Raw genomic sequence first — 17740 nt, 5'->3', positions numbered from 1 at the left:
GTTCCTCTGAATCTCTTAACCTCTTTTGCAGCCATGGCCATAGGACTCGTCAAACAGGATAAGAAGACTTCCATAAATAATCTCTGACTCTCCTGGCCTCATCATGGCACATTCTAGACGGAGAAGAAACCTACATTCACCTAACATATCCTACATTAGGTATGTTGCTAATAAAGTCCTACATTGTCTTGGTTAAGTAGAGAAGGCTTGGGAGCCAGATTGTTTGGGTTTGAGTCTAACATTTTCCATCTGCTTAAAGTTTGCATCTATAAAATGGGACAATAATGGGAAATGGATTGACTATAATGATAAACTGAGGTTATCTCCATAAAGTACCTATCAAATGTGCAGTGGATGGCACAGAGTAATTTATAATAATGCTAAATATTAATGTTATTATTAAAACCCTTTTTTCCATTGAATTGTCTCTGTGTGGGGCTTTCCATTCATCCCCAGCAGTGAAAAGTTGTGTGGTGGTACTTACTAACTTCCTCTAAGTGAAGAGCATTTGCTTATTCAGAGAGAATCATAGACAGTCCCCTGGAGGAGGTGAGAAGAGTAGAAACAAATGACCATCACAATCTCAGGGCAGGTTGGAAAGTGGATTTTGTTGTGTAATTGCTTCATATTGCCAGCTGAATGTTTATGGATTCACTCTCTCTGACAACAAAAATTGTCAGACACTTTGTAGGATTTTATAAAAATCAATTTCCTTCCAAGCTGAAGTAGGCTTTTAGGTACATTTACTACTTAGAGAGGAAGTACAATTGAGGGGAAACATCCAAATAAAGATGAAAATGGACAGAGGTATCAGTGGGTTCTGGAGTCTCTGCCTGTGGCTGTATTTTAAAAAACTTTTTATAGGTATGACTCTGTCTGGTAATAACTGCTATTCCACTACTATGGAGCATACCTGACTAAGTCATGGGTGGGGTGTCTGTTTTAAACTTCTGGACTCATAGCAGTGTACAAAATAAATCTTTACCCAACATTCTCAACTCAATAAGCAGTTAAATTAAAAAATGTTAAGTATAACAAATGCATCAAAAACTAAATACTTCCCAGGCAGGAAAAAGGAATGCTTTGTAGAGTCGCTTGGTTCATTCAGTTTCAGATATAAAGAGTAGTGAACTTAGGTGGTATTTGGTACCAATATTCCAGGAGATGACTGAGGCTGGAGATTCAAATGTCACACCAGTTGGGAATGACTTTCCTTGCACAATGCTCTCCTCAGGGCGCCCTTGACCTCTGCGTTCCTCAGGCTGTAAATCAGGGGATTCAGTGTTGGGTTGAAAAAACTGTAAAATAGAAAAAGTACCTTCTGCAGCTCCTCAGGGTGGCGGGACTTGGGGGCCATGTACATGATGATGGCGCTGCCAAAGAAGAGCCCCACCACACAGAGGTGGGAGGAGCAGGTAGATAAGGCCTTTCTGCGGCCCTCCCCAGACTGGATCCTCAGGATGGCCGTCAGGATGTGTGAGTAGGAGACCAGCACCAGGCAGAGTGGCCCCACCAGGAAGAACACACAGGCTGCAAAGATGATCACCTGATTGAGCCAGGTGTCAGCACAGGCCAGCCTGAGGACAGACAGGATTTCACAGAAGAAGTGGTTGATTTCATGAGGCCCACAGAAGGGCAGTCTTAGGATGAGAACCACATGGACCAGAGCCAGGAGGGAGCCACATGTCCAAGAAGTGATGGCCAGGGTGATGCAGACTCTCCAGGTCACGATGATGGAATATCGGAGAGGGTGGCAGATGGCCACATAACGATCGTAGGACATCACCACCAACAGGAGACATTCGCTATGTCCACAAGTCAAACAGAGAAAGGTCTGCATCATGCAGCCAGCAAAGGAGATGGGCTTGGCTGGATGCAGGAGGTTCACCAGCATCTGGGGCACCATGTTGCAAGCATAAGCGATGTCGACGACAGCCAGGTGTGAGAGGAAGAAGTACATGGGAGTGTGGAGTCTGGAGTCCAGTGAGATGAGCCCCAGGATGGCCCCGTTCCCCAGCAGGGTGAAGACATGGAACAGGGACAAGAGGCCAAAGAGGAGCATCTGAATCCTTGGGCCCAGGAGAAATCCCAGTAGGAGGAACTCTGTGACCATTGTCTGATTTTCCCCCATTTCCCTGTGAAAAAGAAAAAGATCGCTTAGGACCAGATTGTCAAAAACACCTAGAGATTATTTTATGAATTTAGTCATTTTTAAAAGATAAACTTTTAACATGAGTGATTTAGCTACACGTTAAGTTAATTACCGATTGTAAATATCCAGCGTTATAGAAGGCATTGTGTCACAAATGATAGGATACATAGAGCCATTGACACATCATGGGAAGAAAGAGTGTCGTACCAAAAGTGGAAGTAAAATGACCATCTAATAAGGATTGTCTTGAAGCTGCACATATAAAAATTACTAAGAGAATTCCTGAAGTGTAGAAATAATCAGTAATGGAAGAACTCCAAATATGGAAATTAGAGTGGTCCTAGAAAAAAAGATGATGTAATCCCAATTTCTCAGTAGAAATATCAACTGTTTTGCTTTCAACATCTGAAATCCACCTTTGTACTCTGGAGCAGTTTATATAATAACAGAAGAAGCAGAAAGATAAAAAGCAACTTTAATGACATTGTGATTGTTTGGGTTCCTGAGAAGGAACTAATGGATGTGCTACAAATGTGTTCTAATTGCAATCTTTATTTTACAATGAGTCATAAATAGGAACCGATAATTGGCGATTTGGCAGTTAATCTACTGATTGATGCACAGTTACTGATTTACCGAAAACTGGTTTTGAATAACAACTCATACAATTTGTAGATATTAGATTTTTCAGGGCTAGTTTGTACAAACATATCATTTAAAACATTCACAATGCCTGAATGTTATGTTTGCCACTGGGTTATATATCATTTCTTTTTTGGTCTCTCCTTTCAGTTTTGCCAACCGTTTGGTACATTTAATCCATTTGAGTTTAAGTAAGATGTTCTTTTTACCATGTAGAATAAAAGAAACTATGGAGAAAAAATTAAAATGAAGTGTCTTTCAAAAACACCAGAAATGACCATTCATAAAAAATTAGCTGTGTTTCAGCAACATAAGAATTGCTAAATACTTTACAGGTGTCTGATTAAAACTACTTTTTTGCAAAGAGCTAATTTAGTGACTTCATTATTTTGCAGATTATTATAGCAATAAAATTGTCAGTCAGGTAATTGGTATTTGTGAATTGGTGATGTACCAAATAACATTTGGGGTTTTATCCTAAAGTCCTAGATCACATTTTCCTCAGTATACCTTGTAGAAATCTAGTATTTTGTGGGTGCAAATTTTTTTTTAGTGCCTTTGCTAGGCAAAAGTAACCTGAGGCTGAGCCATTGAACCTGTACCTGCTTATCTCTGAAGAAAAAACTTCTCCGGATTAATGTAAGGAAATGTGCTGCTTTGGATAAGACCCTGGTCTAGCTGTCATTGGAGCAAAGACATGGAATCAACCTACATGTCCACCAACGATGGACTGGATAAAGAAAATGTGGTACATATACACCATGGCATACTATGCAGCCATAAAAAGGAATGAGCTTTTGTCCTTTGATGGACATAGATGGACCTGGAGACCATTATCCTTAGCAAACTAATGCAGGAACAGAAAACCAAATACCTAATGTTCTCACATATAAGCAGGAGCTAAATGATGAGAACACATGGACACATAGAGGGGAACAACACACACTGGGGCCTATCAGAGGGCAAAGGGTGGCAGGAGGAAGACCAGGAAAAATAACTAATGGGTACTAGGCTTAATATCTGGGTGATGAGATAATTTGTACAACAAGCCCCCCCAAGACACAAATTTACCTATGTAACAAACTGCATTTGTACCCCTGAACTTAAAAGTTAAAGAAAGGTTAAAAAATCATCTAATTGGAACACTGCAGAACATCCCCACTGGATTCTTTTCCAGTGGTAACAAATGATTGTATACTTACAAGCATTATCAATAAATCATTGATTATTATCAGCAAGGCACAAATAAATTCTAGTGAATATTGTAATTTCATAGCACATGACCAAGGCTTATATATTTTTTTCAGGATTCTATTAAAAAAAAAATACTCCGCTAGGCCAACCTTCTACATTTAATTGGAAAATATGCAAAGCATATGAAAATATTTGGTTGTGAAATGCATTTGAATTTACACCTCATAAAAATCTTTATTTATTTATTTATAAATAAATGTCACCTGCCCTGGAATGCAGTGGTCTGATTACGGCTCACTGGAGTTTTGACATCTCAGGCTCAAGCAATCCTCCCACCTCAGCCTCCCAAGTAGCTGAGATTACAGGTGCATGCCACCATACCTAGCTCATTTTTTTTAATAAATATTTTTTTAGAGACAATGTATTATTATGTTGCCCAGGCTGGTCTCAAACTGTTGGGTTCAAGTGCTACTCCCATCTTGGCCTCCCAAAGTGCTGGGATTGTAGGCATGAACCATGTGCCCAGTCTACATCTTATAAAAATCTTAATTTCTTTATTAAGTCTTTCATTATTTCCTTTTGTAACTTCCCAAATGATTATACAAAGAAAAAAGTCCGCTATGCACAAGTATGAATTTCTTTGAAAGCTGGATGGAGAGTCAAGAAGAAAGGAGAGCTTAGTGAAGACCCTCAGCTTCTTTAAGGATAGTTGCCACGTGGGTTGAAACCCTGATTTCTTTTACAGGGACTGGGTTGTTAACACACTCCTCGTGAACAAGGACAAGGTGTTCTCACTTTTGTAATCTGACAGTAAATACTTATTGTGTGAACAAATTAATCAATAAATACAAATGAATAAATGAATGAATGCATAAATAGCTTTTTTAACCATCCTTGGACTGAATCTGGAATGTCTACTATAATCTGAATACTTGAAAGACACTTATTTTCTTTTCCTCCCCCATAGTTTCTTTCATTCTGCATGATACAAAGAACATCTTACTTAAACCCAAATGGATTAAATTTACCAAAGGGTTGGCAAAAGTGAAAGGAGAGGCTAAAAAAAATAAACAAATATAACCCAGTTGCAAACATAACATTCAGGCATTGTGTATACTTTCAGCGGTGTCCAATCTTTTGGCTTCCTGGGCCACGTTGAAAGAAGAATTGTCTTGAGTCACACATAAAATACACTGACACTAATGATGGCTGGCGAACTTAAATTATATAATGTTTTAAGAAAATTTATGAATTTGTGTTGGGCCACATTCAAAGCTGCCTATGGGCCACAGGTTGGAAAAGCTTGCTTTAAATGATATATGTACAAGTTAGCCACTTAAAAGCTTGGCAAATTATTTGATGACTAATAAATTAACCAATGTCTCCATGGTTTCTAAATGTAAGACTGAAATCATTTCTTTACACATGACCAAACCTGTCTACTTCAAAAGGTAAAACTTAAGATCTGATGAGCTGACAAACTCCTTTCTAATGAGTCACACAACATTCTTAAAATGAAAACTACTTTTAAATCTTCAGGTCAGGCAAAGTATCAGATGGTTTATTTCCAAGAATCAGAAATATTTGAGGCCAGGTGCGGTGGCTTATGCCTGTAATCCCAGCACTTTGGGAGGCTGAGGCAGGAGGATTGCTTGAAGCCAGTGGTTTAATACCAGCCTGGGCAACGTAGTGAAACTCTGTCTCTAAAAACAAAAAAAAAGTAAAACAGAAACAAAAAAAGTAGCTGGGTATTGTGGCAAAAGCCTGTAGTTCTAGCTGCTTGGGAGACTGAGGCAGGAGGTTGCTTGAGCTCAGGAGTTTGAGGTTGCAGTGAGCTATGTTAGAGCCATTGCTCTTCAGCCTGGGCAATAGAGTGAGACCCTGTCTCAAAAAAAAGAAAAAGAAAAAAAGAATATTTGTTACAACTAATACACTCATAACCCCCCTTTGTCATTGTCATTTTTTTTTGCGACAGGGTCTCGTCCTGTCACTTAGGCTGGAGTGCAGTGGCACAATCATGGTTCATTGCAACCTCAACGTCCCTAGGCTCAGGTGATCCTCCCACCTAGCCTCCCCAGTAGCTGAGATTACAGGTGTGCTCTACCATGTCTGGCTACCTTTTTTAAAAAAACATTTTTTTTAGAGATAGGGTCTCACTGTGTTGTCCAGGCTGGTCTCAAACTACTGGCCTCAAGCAGTCCTCCTGCCTTAGCCTCCCAAAGTGCTGGGATTACAGACATGAGCCACTGCACCTGGCCTCAAATATTCTTATTACTTGGAAGTAAACCATCTAATACTTTGTTTGACCTGAGGATTTAAAAATAGCTTTCATTTAAAGAATATGATGTGACTCATTAGGAGTGTGTCGGCTCATCAGATCTTAAGTTTTACTTTTTGAAGTAGACAGGTTTGGTCATGTGCAAAGAAATGATTTCAGTCTTACATATTTACATAGAAATCATGGCGATGTTGGATAATTTGTTAGTCATAAAATAATTTGCCAAATGTTTAAATGGCTAACTTGTACATATATATCATTTAAAACATATACAATGCCTGAATGTTATGTTTGCAACTGGGTTATATTTAATTTCATTTTTAGTATATCCTTTCACTTTTTCCACAAATGAGATTTTCTTTGTATCACATAGAATGAAAGAAACGATGGGATGGGGGAAGGGGTGGGGAAATAGAAGTGTCTTTCAAGTATGCCAATTATAGTAGGCAAGATTTAAGCAAGCCAGAAATTCCAGATTCAGTCCAAGGATGGTAACAAACAAACAACAAAAAAACCCAAAAAATGATGTTTAGGCATTCATTCATTCATTTGATTTATTGATCTAGTAAGTAACTAAAAAGGTGAAATACATTTGACTCTATATTGTGCCCGGAATATGGTAGGTGTTCAATAATTATTTATTGACTAACTAGATATCAATTTGATTAAATATGAGAAAGCAAAACATTAATGAGCTCTCCACATTCTGCTTTGAATCAGGTTCTCAGGCAGAGTAAACACTGAAAGAAACAAACAAACAAAAAAAGCAATTAAAGAGCCATGGGCTTAGATGCACATTTATTAGTTCTATGACCTTGAGTGTATATCTTAGCCTCTCCAAGGTTGTTTCCTTTTTTTTAAAAAGGAGAAAAGTGATAGTAACGATTTTATGAGGTGGTTGTGAGGATTAATTGAGATGATATGAGTTATACATTGAACACATTCCTGGTGTGCAGTGAACACTCAATAGCTGAGATCAATTATCATCAGTCTTTAACAATTTCTTGAGTAGCCTGAAGATTGTATGAACCTGACAAGCATTGCCTCTTCAAGGTTCACAATAGTCCCTTAAAACCATGATCCTCTAAAGCTTTCATAGTCTTGATTATAGCAGTGGAAATCAACATGTTAATTTTATGAGTGATGTATTCTTTTTTTATTTAAATCTGGCATCAATGTTTATAGCTTTGTTGCTTTCATGCAGTTACTTCTCCATCATATAAAACAAAATTAGCTTAATTCTCTATATACTTACATTATTTGTGATAATATGTTCAAAGAAGTTAGCATGAACTTTCCCTCAAACTATCTCCATTACAGAAAAATAATCAGCACATATTTAGAGAGGAGTGAATTTCCTTACCAATGTTTGTAGTGGATGTGAGAGTTAACCAAGAGTAGGAGTTAGACAACATGTCTAGGAGGAATTCATGGTAAAGTAAAGAAAGGCAGCCTGGTTAGCTCCCACATTTGGACTCAAGGATCTCAGAAGAGTGAAGCACCTGAAGGTTTCTGGGAGTTTCTGTGGGAGCTGCAGAATCTTTGCTTCTGTTTCTGATTGAAAATGTATGAGAATCCTCAGAAAAGGAGGTGTTATTCTCTGATGGGTTCAGCCTGGTTGACAGCTGAGGGATCACTGGAGGAGCTGGGCCATGAAATCTTGTGCATGCTCACCTCCTTGGGGAAGGAGAGATAAGACAATTGTCTTTTTCTATTTCTGTTCTTAACCCCAGCAGGATGCACAATTAAGAAACACAGACAGCCACAGAGCACACCTCTGAGACAACATCTCTCATTACAGTCCCGGAATGCTTGGATTTCATGAATCCCAGCACTGCCCTTGTTCCCCAATCTCCAGATGGTTCAAGTGAACCTGTCAGGAAGCAGGAACAGTGTGACAATGAATAAGCTCCTGGCGGGAACCTCTGGAGCTCAGCCTCTCCCTGATGTAATCTGGGTTCCTTGTGTTGCAGCAGAACTGGGAAGAAAGAAGCCTGAAAAGTTAGCTGATTCCAAGTGACCCTCTGAGGTGTGGAGATGCTTTGGGGAGCTGGTGAGGGAGGCACGGAGCAGACTGGGGAGTCCACGGAGGGGCCAAGGTGTCCCAGTGGGGCTTATTAGAACCTTCTTGAAGGGAGGGTCTCCTAAAACACAAACCACCACTGTAGGTCATATATTAGAATTATTCTCTAATCTTTATTCTGAAGGGGGAAGAGTGCTGGATTCAGAGCCCACCTCAGGGGAAGACAGGACCCTCTCCACGGTGGCTTGCCTAGAAACTACTACCTCTCCCTGGAGGGTGGAGATATTTGCTGGTCAAAGGTATTCTCATGTTTATTTCTGTTTCTTTATTCTACTGGACATAGGAGGATTATGAATTTTACATTAAGCAATTATGCAATTTACAAACTAATGACTTTATTACAATGTGGTCTTTGACCTGCTGGGGTTATGGAATAAACTCAAGGAAAATCTTGCACAGGTAATCACGGTGTGAGAACATGCTCACCTGTGTTCCAGCTGTATATGTCCACAGTGAATTGCTTTGGGGACACACAAAAATGCTCCTGATCATATGAAAAGTCTAGTGCCTAGTGGGCCATCCATAAACATTAGTCTTTTCTTCTTTAGTTTTATTTCCATACCCTGGTGAAATGCAACTGATGTAAATGACAGCAAGCCTATGAAAACAATAATTTTAGAACTTTTTGCTGTATTCCTCATCATGTGAACATCAGTTAGAAAAAGTCATTTTAAGGTAGAAAACAGAAAATGTGAACTAAAACAAGTTAAATATAAGGTTTTTATGATGCCAAACAAACTAATTTAGGAAACGCATCACCTCAAATTACATGTTTTATCACATATCAAGTTGAAGCAGCTTTAACTTCTAAAAATGGTCAGAGTAAACATATACAAAATAAAAGTATACAAATGAAAATAACAGAGACAGAACAGTCCCATCTTAGTAGAAATGGATATGCTTACAGATGTTTGCATGATACGCCAGTATGCAGAAATCAGGAAACTGCCTTTTGGGAGCAAGTAGTCAACTGAAAGTTCTGTGAATAATAGCTTTAGAGAATTCATTTCTATATAACCAAAACCTTAGGAACATTGGTTATGAACACACATTTGAGGGTATAAAAATTAAAAAGATAGAAAATAATTAGTAAGTATAACATTTGGGAATGTCACACAAACAAAAACTTAGCAAAACCCTTTAGGAACATGAATATCAATCGCTATAACTCAAAATTGTCCATATTCTGTTAAAATTAAACTGAAATAGCTTATCTTGAAGAGAGTAAAAATGACACAAAAGTGTATGAAAGAACTTAGCACACGAATGGAAACATTTACATGATCTGCCAGCATTGGGCATTTGATTTCACTGGACATTTATAACTTCTATGCTTAAAGTACTTGCAGAATTTGACCACAGAGTTCATTTGAGACTAATACAGACAAAAGCTAACATAAGATGGGTGAATTTAGCCACCTTGCAGAGTAAATTATCATAAGAGATATTTTATAAAAGAGCAGCTAATAATGTTGGGAGAAACAGCCAAGACATAGGTAAATATGTCTTCAGGATGGCATGACAGAAATGGAATGAGGAGAGAGTGAAAATGCTAATGTTCTCAATTATATGTCATGAATAATTGTGAGTTAAAAGGGCAGAAGTTCATTTGAAATCCTTAGAAACAGGGAACAAAAGAGAAATAATTGTAAGGACTTACTTTTAGGGTTTATTTGTTTCAGCTGCTAGTGTTACCTTAACTAAGACAAATTCCTTAAAAGATGTGGGGTCTTCTTCCCTTGCACGATTGTCTCTGGACTTAACTGCCAGTATGGGACTGCATTTCCCAACCCTTTTACATTTAGGTGGGGTCATGTTCTTATCAAAGGTATACAAGCAGAAGAGACCTGTGCAGCTTCCCAGGCTGCAGTGGGAGGAGGGCATGCATGGAGGAAGAGGGTATGCCTCCTCCATGTTTGACCTTCCCATCACTGGCTGGAAGTGAAGACCCACAAGGCCCTAGGATGGTGGTACCATGCGATAGAAGGTGCCTGGGTCCCTGCATCACTACGTGGAAGGCTGTCTCTCATACCTGCCTTGCACTTGTTAAATCACTGTGATTTGGGAGTTTACCTGTTGCTGTTTATCCTACCTAATACATTATTTAACATTATTATGGCAATGAGAGGAATGAGGAAGGGCCGGTAACTCTGAAGCTAAAGTATTAGGAGCTCTCAAGATCAATTCATATTATAAAAAGCATCCACATATGGCATGAAGTATTGACTTTTTGCTTATGTCATGCAGTTATCTTAGAGTCTGAGGAATCATGGTTTATTTTGTGTGCTATTTGGTTTCTCATGCAAATTATTTTAATTAATAATATAGGTTAACTTACTTAAACATAGCCTAATATTGAATAATAATATAAGTGATAAAAAATGACATTTTTGAGGAAACACTTTGATACAATTTAGCACAATCCAGCAAAATTCTAAACTGCTTTTAATAATTGCTTAATTTTGGCTTTTTCTAAAATATATGAGAAATGTGCACTGTTTTGAGCACTTAAGGGCCAGAAGTTTTTTGAGAAAAGGCTTTTTAAAAATTCTAACAGTAATACATGTTTCATGTAATATTATTGAAAAAACATAGAAGTGTTTATTTCTCATAGCTCATTCCTCTTCCTAAAGCAACTTCTGTTGACTGCTTAATGTGCATCATTCCTGATCATGAAATTAAATACAGATATGTGTAAACACACGTGCGTACATGTGTACTCACATGCACATATACAGGTGTATGAATTTATGTATAGCTAGGAGACTTCCCTGCACAAATCAGACAGTGTGATAAAAATGTTACTTGCTTTCTTCATTTAGCTATATTTGATGAACTATTTTCATTGCAGCTCATTTTAGATAATACTTGTTCTACTTAATAGCTATGTAACATATTTTTCATAATTTAGTAATTTCAAAATTAATTAACACTTGATCTTTTGAATTTTTGAAATCAGTTTAATACCAAATCCATGTACACATTTCTTTGTGCAGTTACATATGTAAGTATTTTGGTAGAATGGATTCTTAGAATTAGTATGCGTGTTTTAAATGTTGGGTAAATAATTTCAGTTTTTTAAATCCAAAATGTGTGCCAATTTATACCTCCACCAACAATGTGTTTAGTGTCGTCAACATCACATGTAACACCTTTTTCCCCTCACAATCTGTTGGGTAAAAAAATGATATCTCATTTTAAAGTAGATTTCCTGATTGAGGTAGATGACATTGTCATATTTATTGGTATGTTGTGTTTATTCTGTTGTCTGTATCTACATATTTTTGTCCATTTTTCTCATGGATTTGTGTATTACCCTTTTGGCTTTTTCATATATGTTAAAATATGTTAGCTGCATTACTATCCTCTTTCTTAGGACGAAATTTCAGGCCAGTCAAAAATTCAGGCTCATTTTACTCAAGCATTAGTTAATCATGGGTAGAAAAGACTCCATAGGTCCAGGCTGGAGGAGACTGGTATAACTTAGTATAATAGTTACAGACACAGTCTCTGGCCTTTGGAACACCTAGAGAAAAGTCCTCCTGTGCTACCTACTAGCTGTGTGAGGTGTACTTAACATCTCTGTGCCTTGATTTTTTTCATGTAAAAATTGCATATGGTAGTAATACTTCCCTCTGGCAATTGTTATGAAGATTAGATTAGACATGAATGCATATGTGTAAAACACTGTTTGTTATGAAACAAGTACTCAATAAATGCCAGGAATTAATCTTATTATATCATTTGTGCAATGCCACCACAAATGTACAGATCTGGGAAACTTTGTAAGTAAAAGTTATTCTTAATCTTTTTCAAATAGGGTAATGAAACTGTTTTTACTTCCTTAGAGAGGACAGTTAATGTGAAACTTCTTTTGCCTTATTCTCCAAGTCTTATGCCATTCACAGTTCTTACAGCATAAGTATATTGAAATCATTAATTAATTTTGTGGTTACTCTTGAATTCCTACTATTTGTGAGGCTCAGGAGTTCGTTATATTCAATTATTCTCAAAAATTCCATTGAACTTTGTCTCCTATGTAAAAGAAAAACAACATACATTCTAGGAAGTTAATAAAAAGACATAGCATTTGAGAACTAAAAGAAACTTAACAATCGTCTAGTCCAACATTTCATTTTATATGTGGGGAAACCAATGTGCAGAGGAATTAAGTGACTTCTCTGAGGTCATGCAGTGAGTAAGTTGTAAATTGGGAGAGAAACCCATAATTTTGTGAAGTATATATTTGGTCTTTGTCCCCATTTCCTGGCATACAGTTTCTAAAACTCGAGGAGTCCCCAGAGTGATAAGAGTATCTTTTGTATGTCCTGTGGTTTGAATGTGTTCCCCAAAGTTCATGAGCTGGAAACTTAATCCCAAGTGTGACAGTGTTGAAAGGTGGGACCTCTAAGAGGTGATTAGGTCATGAAAGCTCTGACTTAACGAATGGGTTAATGGTGGTGTCTCAGGAGTGGATTTGTTATGTGGAGATTGGGTTAGTTACAAAAGCAAGTTTGTCCCTCTCTCCTCCTCTCACCTTTCACCATGCGGCAAGAAGGCCCTCTGCAGATGCTGACACCTTGATATTGGACTTCCCAGATTCCGTAACTCTGAGAAATAGATTTCGATTTTAAATAAATTACCCAGTCTGTGACATTCTGTTATAGCAACGCAAAATGGACTTAGACGGTATGCTAATGAGATGACTGCTGGCAGGGAGCTCCAAAATAACTTGAGGATAGGGGCTGGTTACCACAAAAACAAAGGCGTGTTTAGTGGGTTGGGACTTTCAGCCTATACCCCAACCTCTAGGGAGGGGAGAGGGCCTGAAGTTTGAGTTGATCACTAATGGCCAGTGATGTAATCAATCATGCCTGTGTAATGGAGGCTTTACAGAAAACCAAACAGGGTTTACAGACTTTCTGGATTGCCTAACACATGGAGGTTCCTGGAGGGTGGTGTGCCCAGAGAAGACACGGAAGCCCCATGCCCCCTCTGCCATACCTCACCAGATGCATCTCTCATCTGGATGTTCATCTCTATCCTTTTTAATATCCTTTGTAGTAAACGGTCAAACATAAGTAAAGTGTTTCCCTGAGTTCTATGAGCCACCTTAGCAAATTCATTGAACCTAAGGAGGCGGGGGCATGAGAATCCCAATGTATAGCCAGTTGATCAGAAGCACAGGTCACAACCTGAGGCTTGCAATTGCCATCTGAAGTGTTGGGTGGGGGAACAGGCTTGTGGGATCTGACACTGTCTTCCAGTAGATAGTGTCAGAATTGAACTGATTTTTAGGGCATGCAGTCAGTGTCCACTGCAGATTGCTAGGTGTGTGGGGAAAGACCTCAACATATCTGTTGTTAGAAGTAAATTGTTGAGTGACTACGTGAGTATAAGCAAAAGAGTAGGAAAAACGCCTTTGGTTTTTTTCAATATTTTAGAGAATCCATATGTCCTGGCTCTGAGCCAGTCATCTGAGGACCAAACCAGGCTGTGCCTAGTAGTGAACCTCTTCTCTTGACCCAACAGGATTACAAAACTTAAAAACAAAGAAATAAACAGAGACAGGTAAAAAAGGAAACAAAAACCAAAACAGCAAATCAAATGGAAGCAGGGCTCTTAATCAAAGTTCATCGAGAAGGCAAGAAAAATAGATATGGTCCGGGAAAACATCAGAACTCTGAGACAGCATTCCAAGTCTTGTTTTTCTCCTACTTTTTTCTTTTTTCTTTTCTTTCTTCCTTCTTCCCCCTCCCCCCCGTTGAGACAGGGTCTTACTCTGTCACCTAGGGTGGAGTGCAGTGGCGCAACCATGGCTCACTGCAAACTCAACCTCCTAGGCTCAAGCAATTTTCCCATCTCAGCTTTTGAAAAGCAACTGGAACCACAGGCGTGTGCCACCTCACCTGGCTAATTTTTTTTTATGTTTGAAGTTTTTTGTAGAGACAGAGTTTCACTATGTTGCCCAGGCTGGTCTCAAACTCCTGGGCTCAAGCAGTCCTCCTGCCTCAGCCTCCCGAAGTGCTGGACTACAGATGTAAGCCATTGTGCCTGACCTTCACTTTTTCTTAGGAACCATAGATTTAACAATGAGTCTCTATATGATTAATATTCAAAGTGTGGTCTGTGGATCCGCAGCATCAGCAAGGTATGAGAGATGATAAGAAATGCAAATCTCTGCCTATTTCATTTGGACCTGTTGAATCAGAACCTGTACTTTTGCAAGATCCCTGAATGATTAACATACACATTGACATGGGAGAAACACCGGTCTACATTATCTAGCAAAGAGTAAAGAATAGTCCTACAGGTCAGTGATGGCAGTGCTCACTCTGCATACCAAGGACACCATGGGGGCCAATTTAAGGTGGCGCATGAACTGACTTCCACTCCCAGAGTGTCATCTGTATCATTTTCAGTAATTACAGCATCTAATACTTACTCTTTTGCAAGAGAGAGGAGGGGAACACTCTCTCCATGGCTACTGTGTCAGCACAATCACGTTGTGTCATACTATAACTATAGGGTTTGGCAATTTGGGACACTCTTTTTGAAAGACCTGTAACCTTTGTTCTATATAATAGGAACAAATATTTATCATCCTAGTTTTATATTAGCCTCAAAATATCCTCTCTGAATGTGTTTACAGTTTCTCTGTGGCCACTGACAGATGAGATGTAGTTTAAATATTCATCTCAGAAGAAACTTTTGCAAAAGCTGAATTTATCTGGAGCTAAAAGTGATTACATTGACTGCCACTGTATTTAATTACATATTTTATGGAGATCCTTTTTTAAAAATATAGAAGTGTGGACTACATGATTACTCATTTATTTATTTAGTCAACATTTATTGAGTAACTACTATGAAACTGGCCTGGTCTAGCCACTGAAGATACAAATATCAATAGGCCCTTTCCAAAAGAATGATTCTCAGTTAATATAGAGTAGATTGACTGGACTACAGTTCTGTTTCTACCACTTGATATTTCTATGACATTGAGTAAATTAATTAATTCTCTAAACCTGAATTTCCCCTCTATAAATGAGAATATCATTAGTACTGAATTCACAGTGTTGATGTGAGGATTATATAAAAAATATGTAACATATTGTCTCATACGCAAGTGCTAAATAATTTTTAAGCTACAATTACTTTCTACAATTCTGTGTTCTTCAAATAAAATTATTTTTATTTCTATTTCTATTTTATTTTATTTTATTTTATTTTATTTTATTTTATTTTATTCTTTTCCGAAATGGACTCTTGCTCTGTTGCCCAGGCTGGAGTGCAGTGGTGTGATCTCGGCTCACTGCAACCTTCGCCTCCTGGGTTCAAGCAATTCTTCTGCCTCAGGCTCCTGAGTAGCTGGGATTACAGGTACATGCTACCATGCCTGGCTAATTTTTGTATTCCTAGTAGAGATGGGGTTTCTCCATGTTGGTCAGGCTGGTCTCGAACTCTTGACCTCATGATCCGCCTGCCTCGGCCTTCCAAAGTGCTGGGATTACAGGCGTGAGCCACCGCACCCTGCCCAAGGATTTTTAAAATATAGAAATCAGAAGACAGTTTAACACTGATGATTGTATCTAAGTACTCAGCAGATAGTTAAGGGTGCATGAATTGGTACAACTAGTGCTTAGTGAGTGTCTACTAGTGCTAGGCAAAATGCTTGTGTTACTGATAAATGAATGAACAGATTCCATTTCCTACTGTTGCAGAGCTCCCCATCTTAGGTGTGAAATTTGATACCTACCTGAGCAATGTTGTCAGGTAAACTTTCAGGTAAATACTACCCAAAAGATTATAACCATTTTAATATCAATAATGAAACTGAATTCCTTTGTCTTGGGGCTGTTTTTAGATAAAATACTATAAAACATCCATTTTAATTCTCATCAGCTGGTAAGGCACTGTTGTAACACTGCAGTGTCCATCTTCTCTTTCAGTGTTGTCTGTTTCACTCTCCAGCTCAACCCCAGAGTCCTCCCGCCATGCATCCCTGACCCTTGGAGTCACAGTTCTTTCTTGTGACCACTCTCCCACTTTTTTCACATCTCTGTTTAGAGTCAAGCTGCTTCCTTTAGAAGATGTATACCCCTTTCTATCCAAAGCTGAATATCCATAGTTTAGTCTTAATTATGTGTTTTGTTTCACCGTCACGAGTTCTCTGATCTTTATCCTCAGATATGCTCTATAGAGTCCATGCTGTATAGTGGTTATGGCTGTAGGGTCAGGGATCAGATTGTCTTAGTTCAATCCTGGACTGGGTACTTGTTAGCTGTGAGGTACTGGGTAAGTTGCTTAATCTCTCTGTGCCTCAGTTTCTTTATATGTAAGGTAGTGTATTGATTATCTTCTGACTCAAAGTGTTATTCTGAGGATTAATTGAGGTAATACATGTAAAATTCTTAGAGCAGTGACTGGCACAAAGTAAATAAGCTCTCAGTGTGTGTGTGTGTGTGTGTGAGAGAGAGAGAGAGAGAGAGAGAGAGAGAGAGAGAGAGAGAGACTGACTATGGTGTCTTGGTTCTGGGTCTTAGCTGAACTAAATAGTCAGTCTCAGTGAGAACAACCTTTAATCTCATCTTCTTCATGTTCTGCATTTGTCTAGAAGTCCAATGCTTTCATGTGACTCAGCACATAGGAGTCACCATCCAGGACAAGCAGCCTCTCCTGCATGATCTCTGGTCCTCCATGCCTTAGAGAGAACAGATCAGCTCCCTGTGGCATACATCAGATTGTACAGAAACCTTCATTCTTTTAACACTTCTGCCTTGGGATACATTTACCTTATCCTTTATTTGATAGCATAGATATTAAAATTCTACATTGATGTGCTATGTACAGAGGCTGGGAGCCAGACTGTCTAGGGAAAAGTCTGACACTTGCTGCTTTCTGGTTTGTGCAGACATAGTGACAATAGGACCTTCTTCCTGGATTTGTTATGACTAAATGAAGTGACCCATGTAAGTGCTCTTAATATGTAGCATATGCCATTGAGTGGTGAGTCAAAATGTTAGCTATTATTATGAAAATTCATTTTGTTTTTTCGTTTAATAAGTTCTACCTGGGTATCTTCAGTCACAGGGAATAATGAAGAGTTGGGTGGAGTACTTGTTAACCCCTAAGTGAAAGGCATACACTTATTTTTCTGAAAAATTTTACAGACTCTCATATAGTAAAATTGAGAAAGACCCTGGAAGCAAGTGGCATCCTAATCTTAGGGAAGGTTAGAAAGTAGAATTTACAGGTGACACTTTGGGAAGCCACCTAAAATGCATGGGGACCCATCTCTAACCATTAGATTTGTAGCGAAGATTTGTTAAAGAAAATTAAAATGGAAACCAGACATGGAGAATCACTTAGATGATTCAGGCTGGGTTAG

At 38.5% G+C, this 17740-nt stretch overlaps 1 protein-coding gene and 1 pseudogene across 1 annotated transcript; one reads left to right on the top strand and one right to left on the bottom strand.

Annotated features, from left to right (window-relative positions):
* Window positions 1-17740, top strand: part of LOC107129339 (olfactory receptor 2A14-like) — a 150483-nt pseudogene that overhangs the window by 34605 nt on the left and 98138 nt on the right.
* On the bottom strand, window positions 1190-2131 carry LOC102123379 (olfactory receptor 2A1/2A42). Its single transcript, XM_045389857.2, has one exon. It carries the CDS (start codon window positions 2129-2131, stop codon window positions 1190-1192), a length of 942 nt encoding a protein of 313 aa, XP_045245792.2.

This window comes from Macaca fascicularis, chromosome 3, assembly GCF_037993035.2.
Source record: "Macaca fascicularis isolate 582-1 chromosome 3, T2T-MFA8v1.1".
NCBI classification, from domain to species: Eukaryota; Metazoa; Chordata; class Mammalia; order Primates; family Cercopithecidae; genus Macaca; species Macaca fascicularis.
Note: the sequence above shows the minus strand (reverse complement) of the source record. Positions and strands in the feature narration are given on the sequence as shown.

Excerpts from the sequence above, each read along its gene's own strand:
- LOC102123379 (XM_045389857.2), bottom strand. The coding sequence starts at position 2,131 with ATGGGGGAAAATCAGACAATGGTCACAGAGTTCCTCCTACTGGGATTT.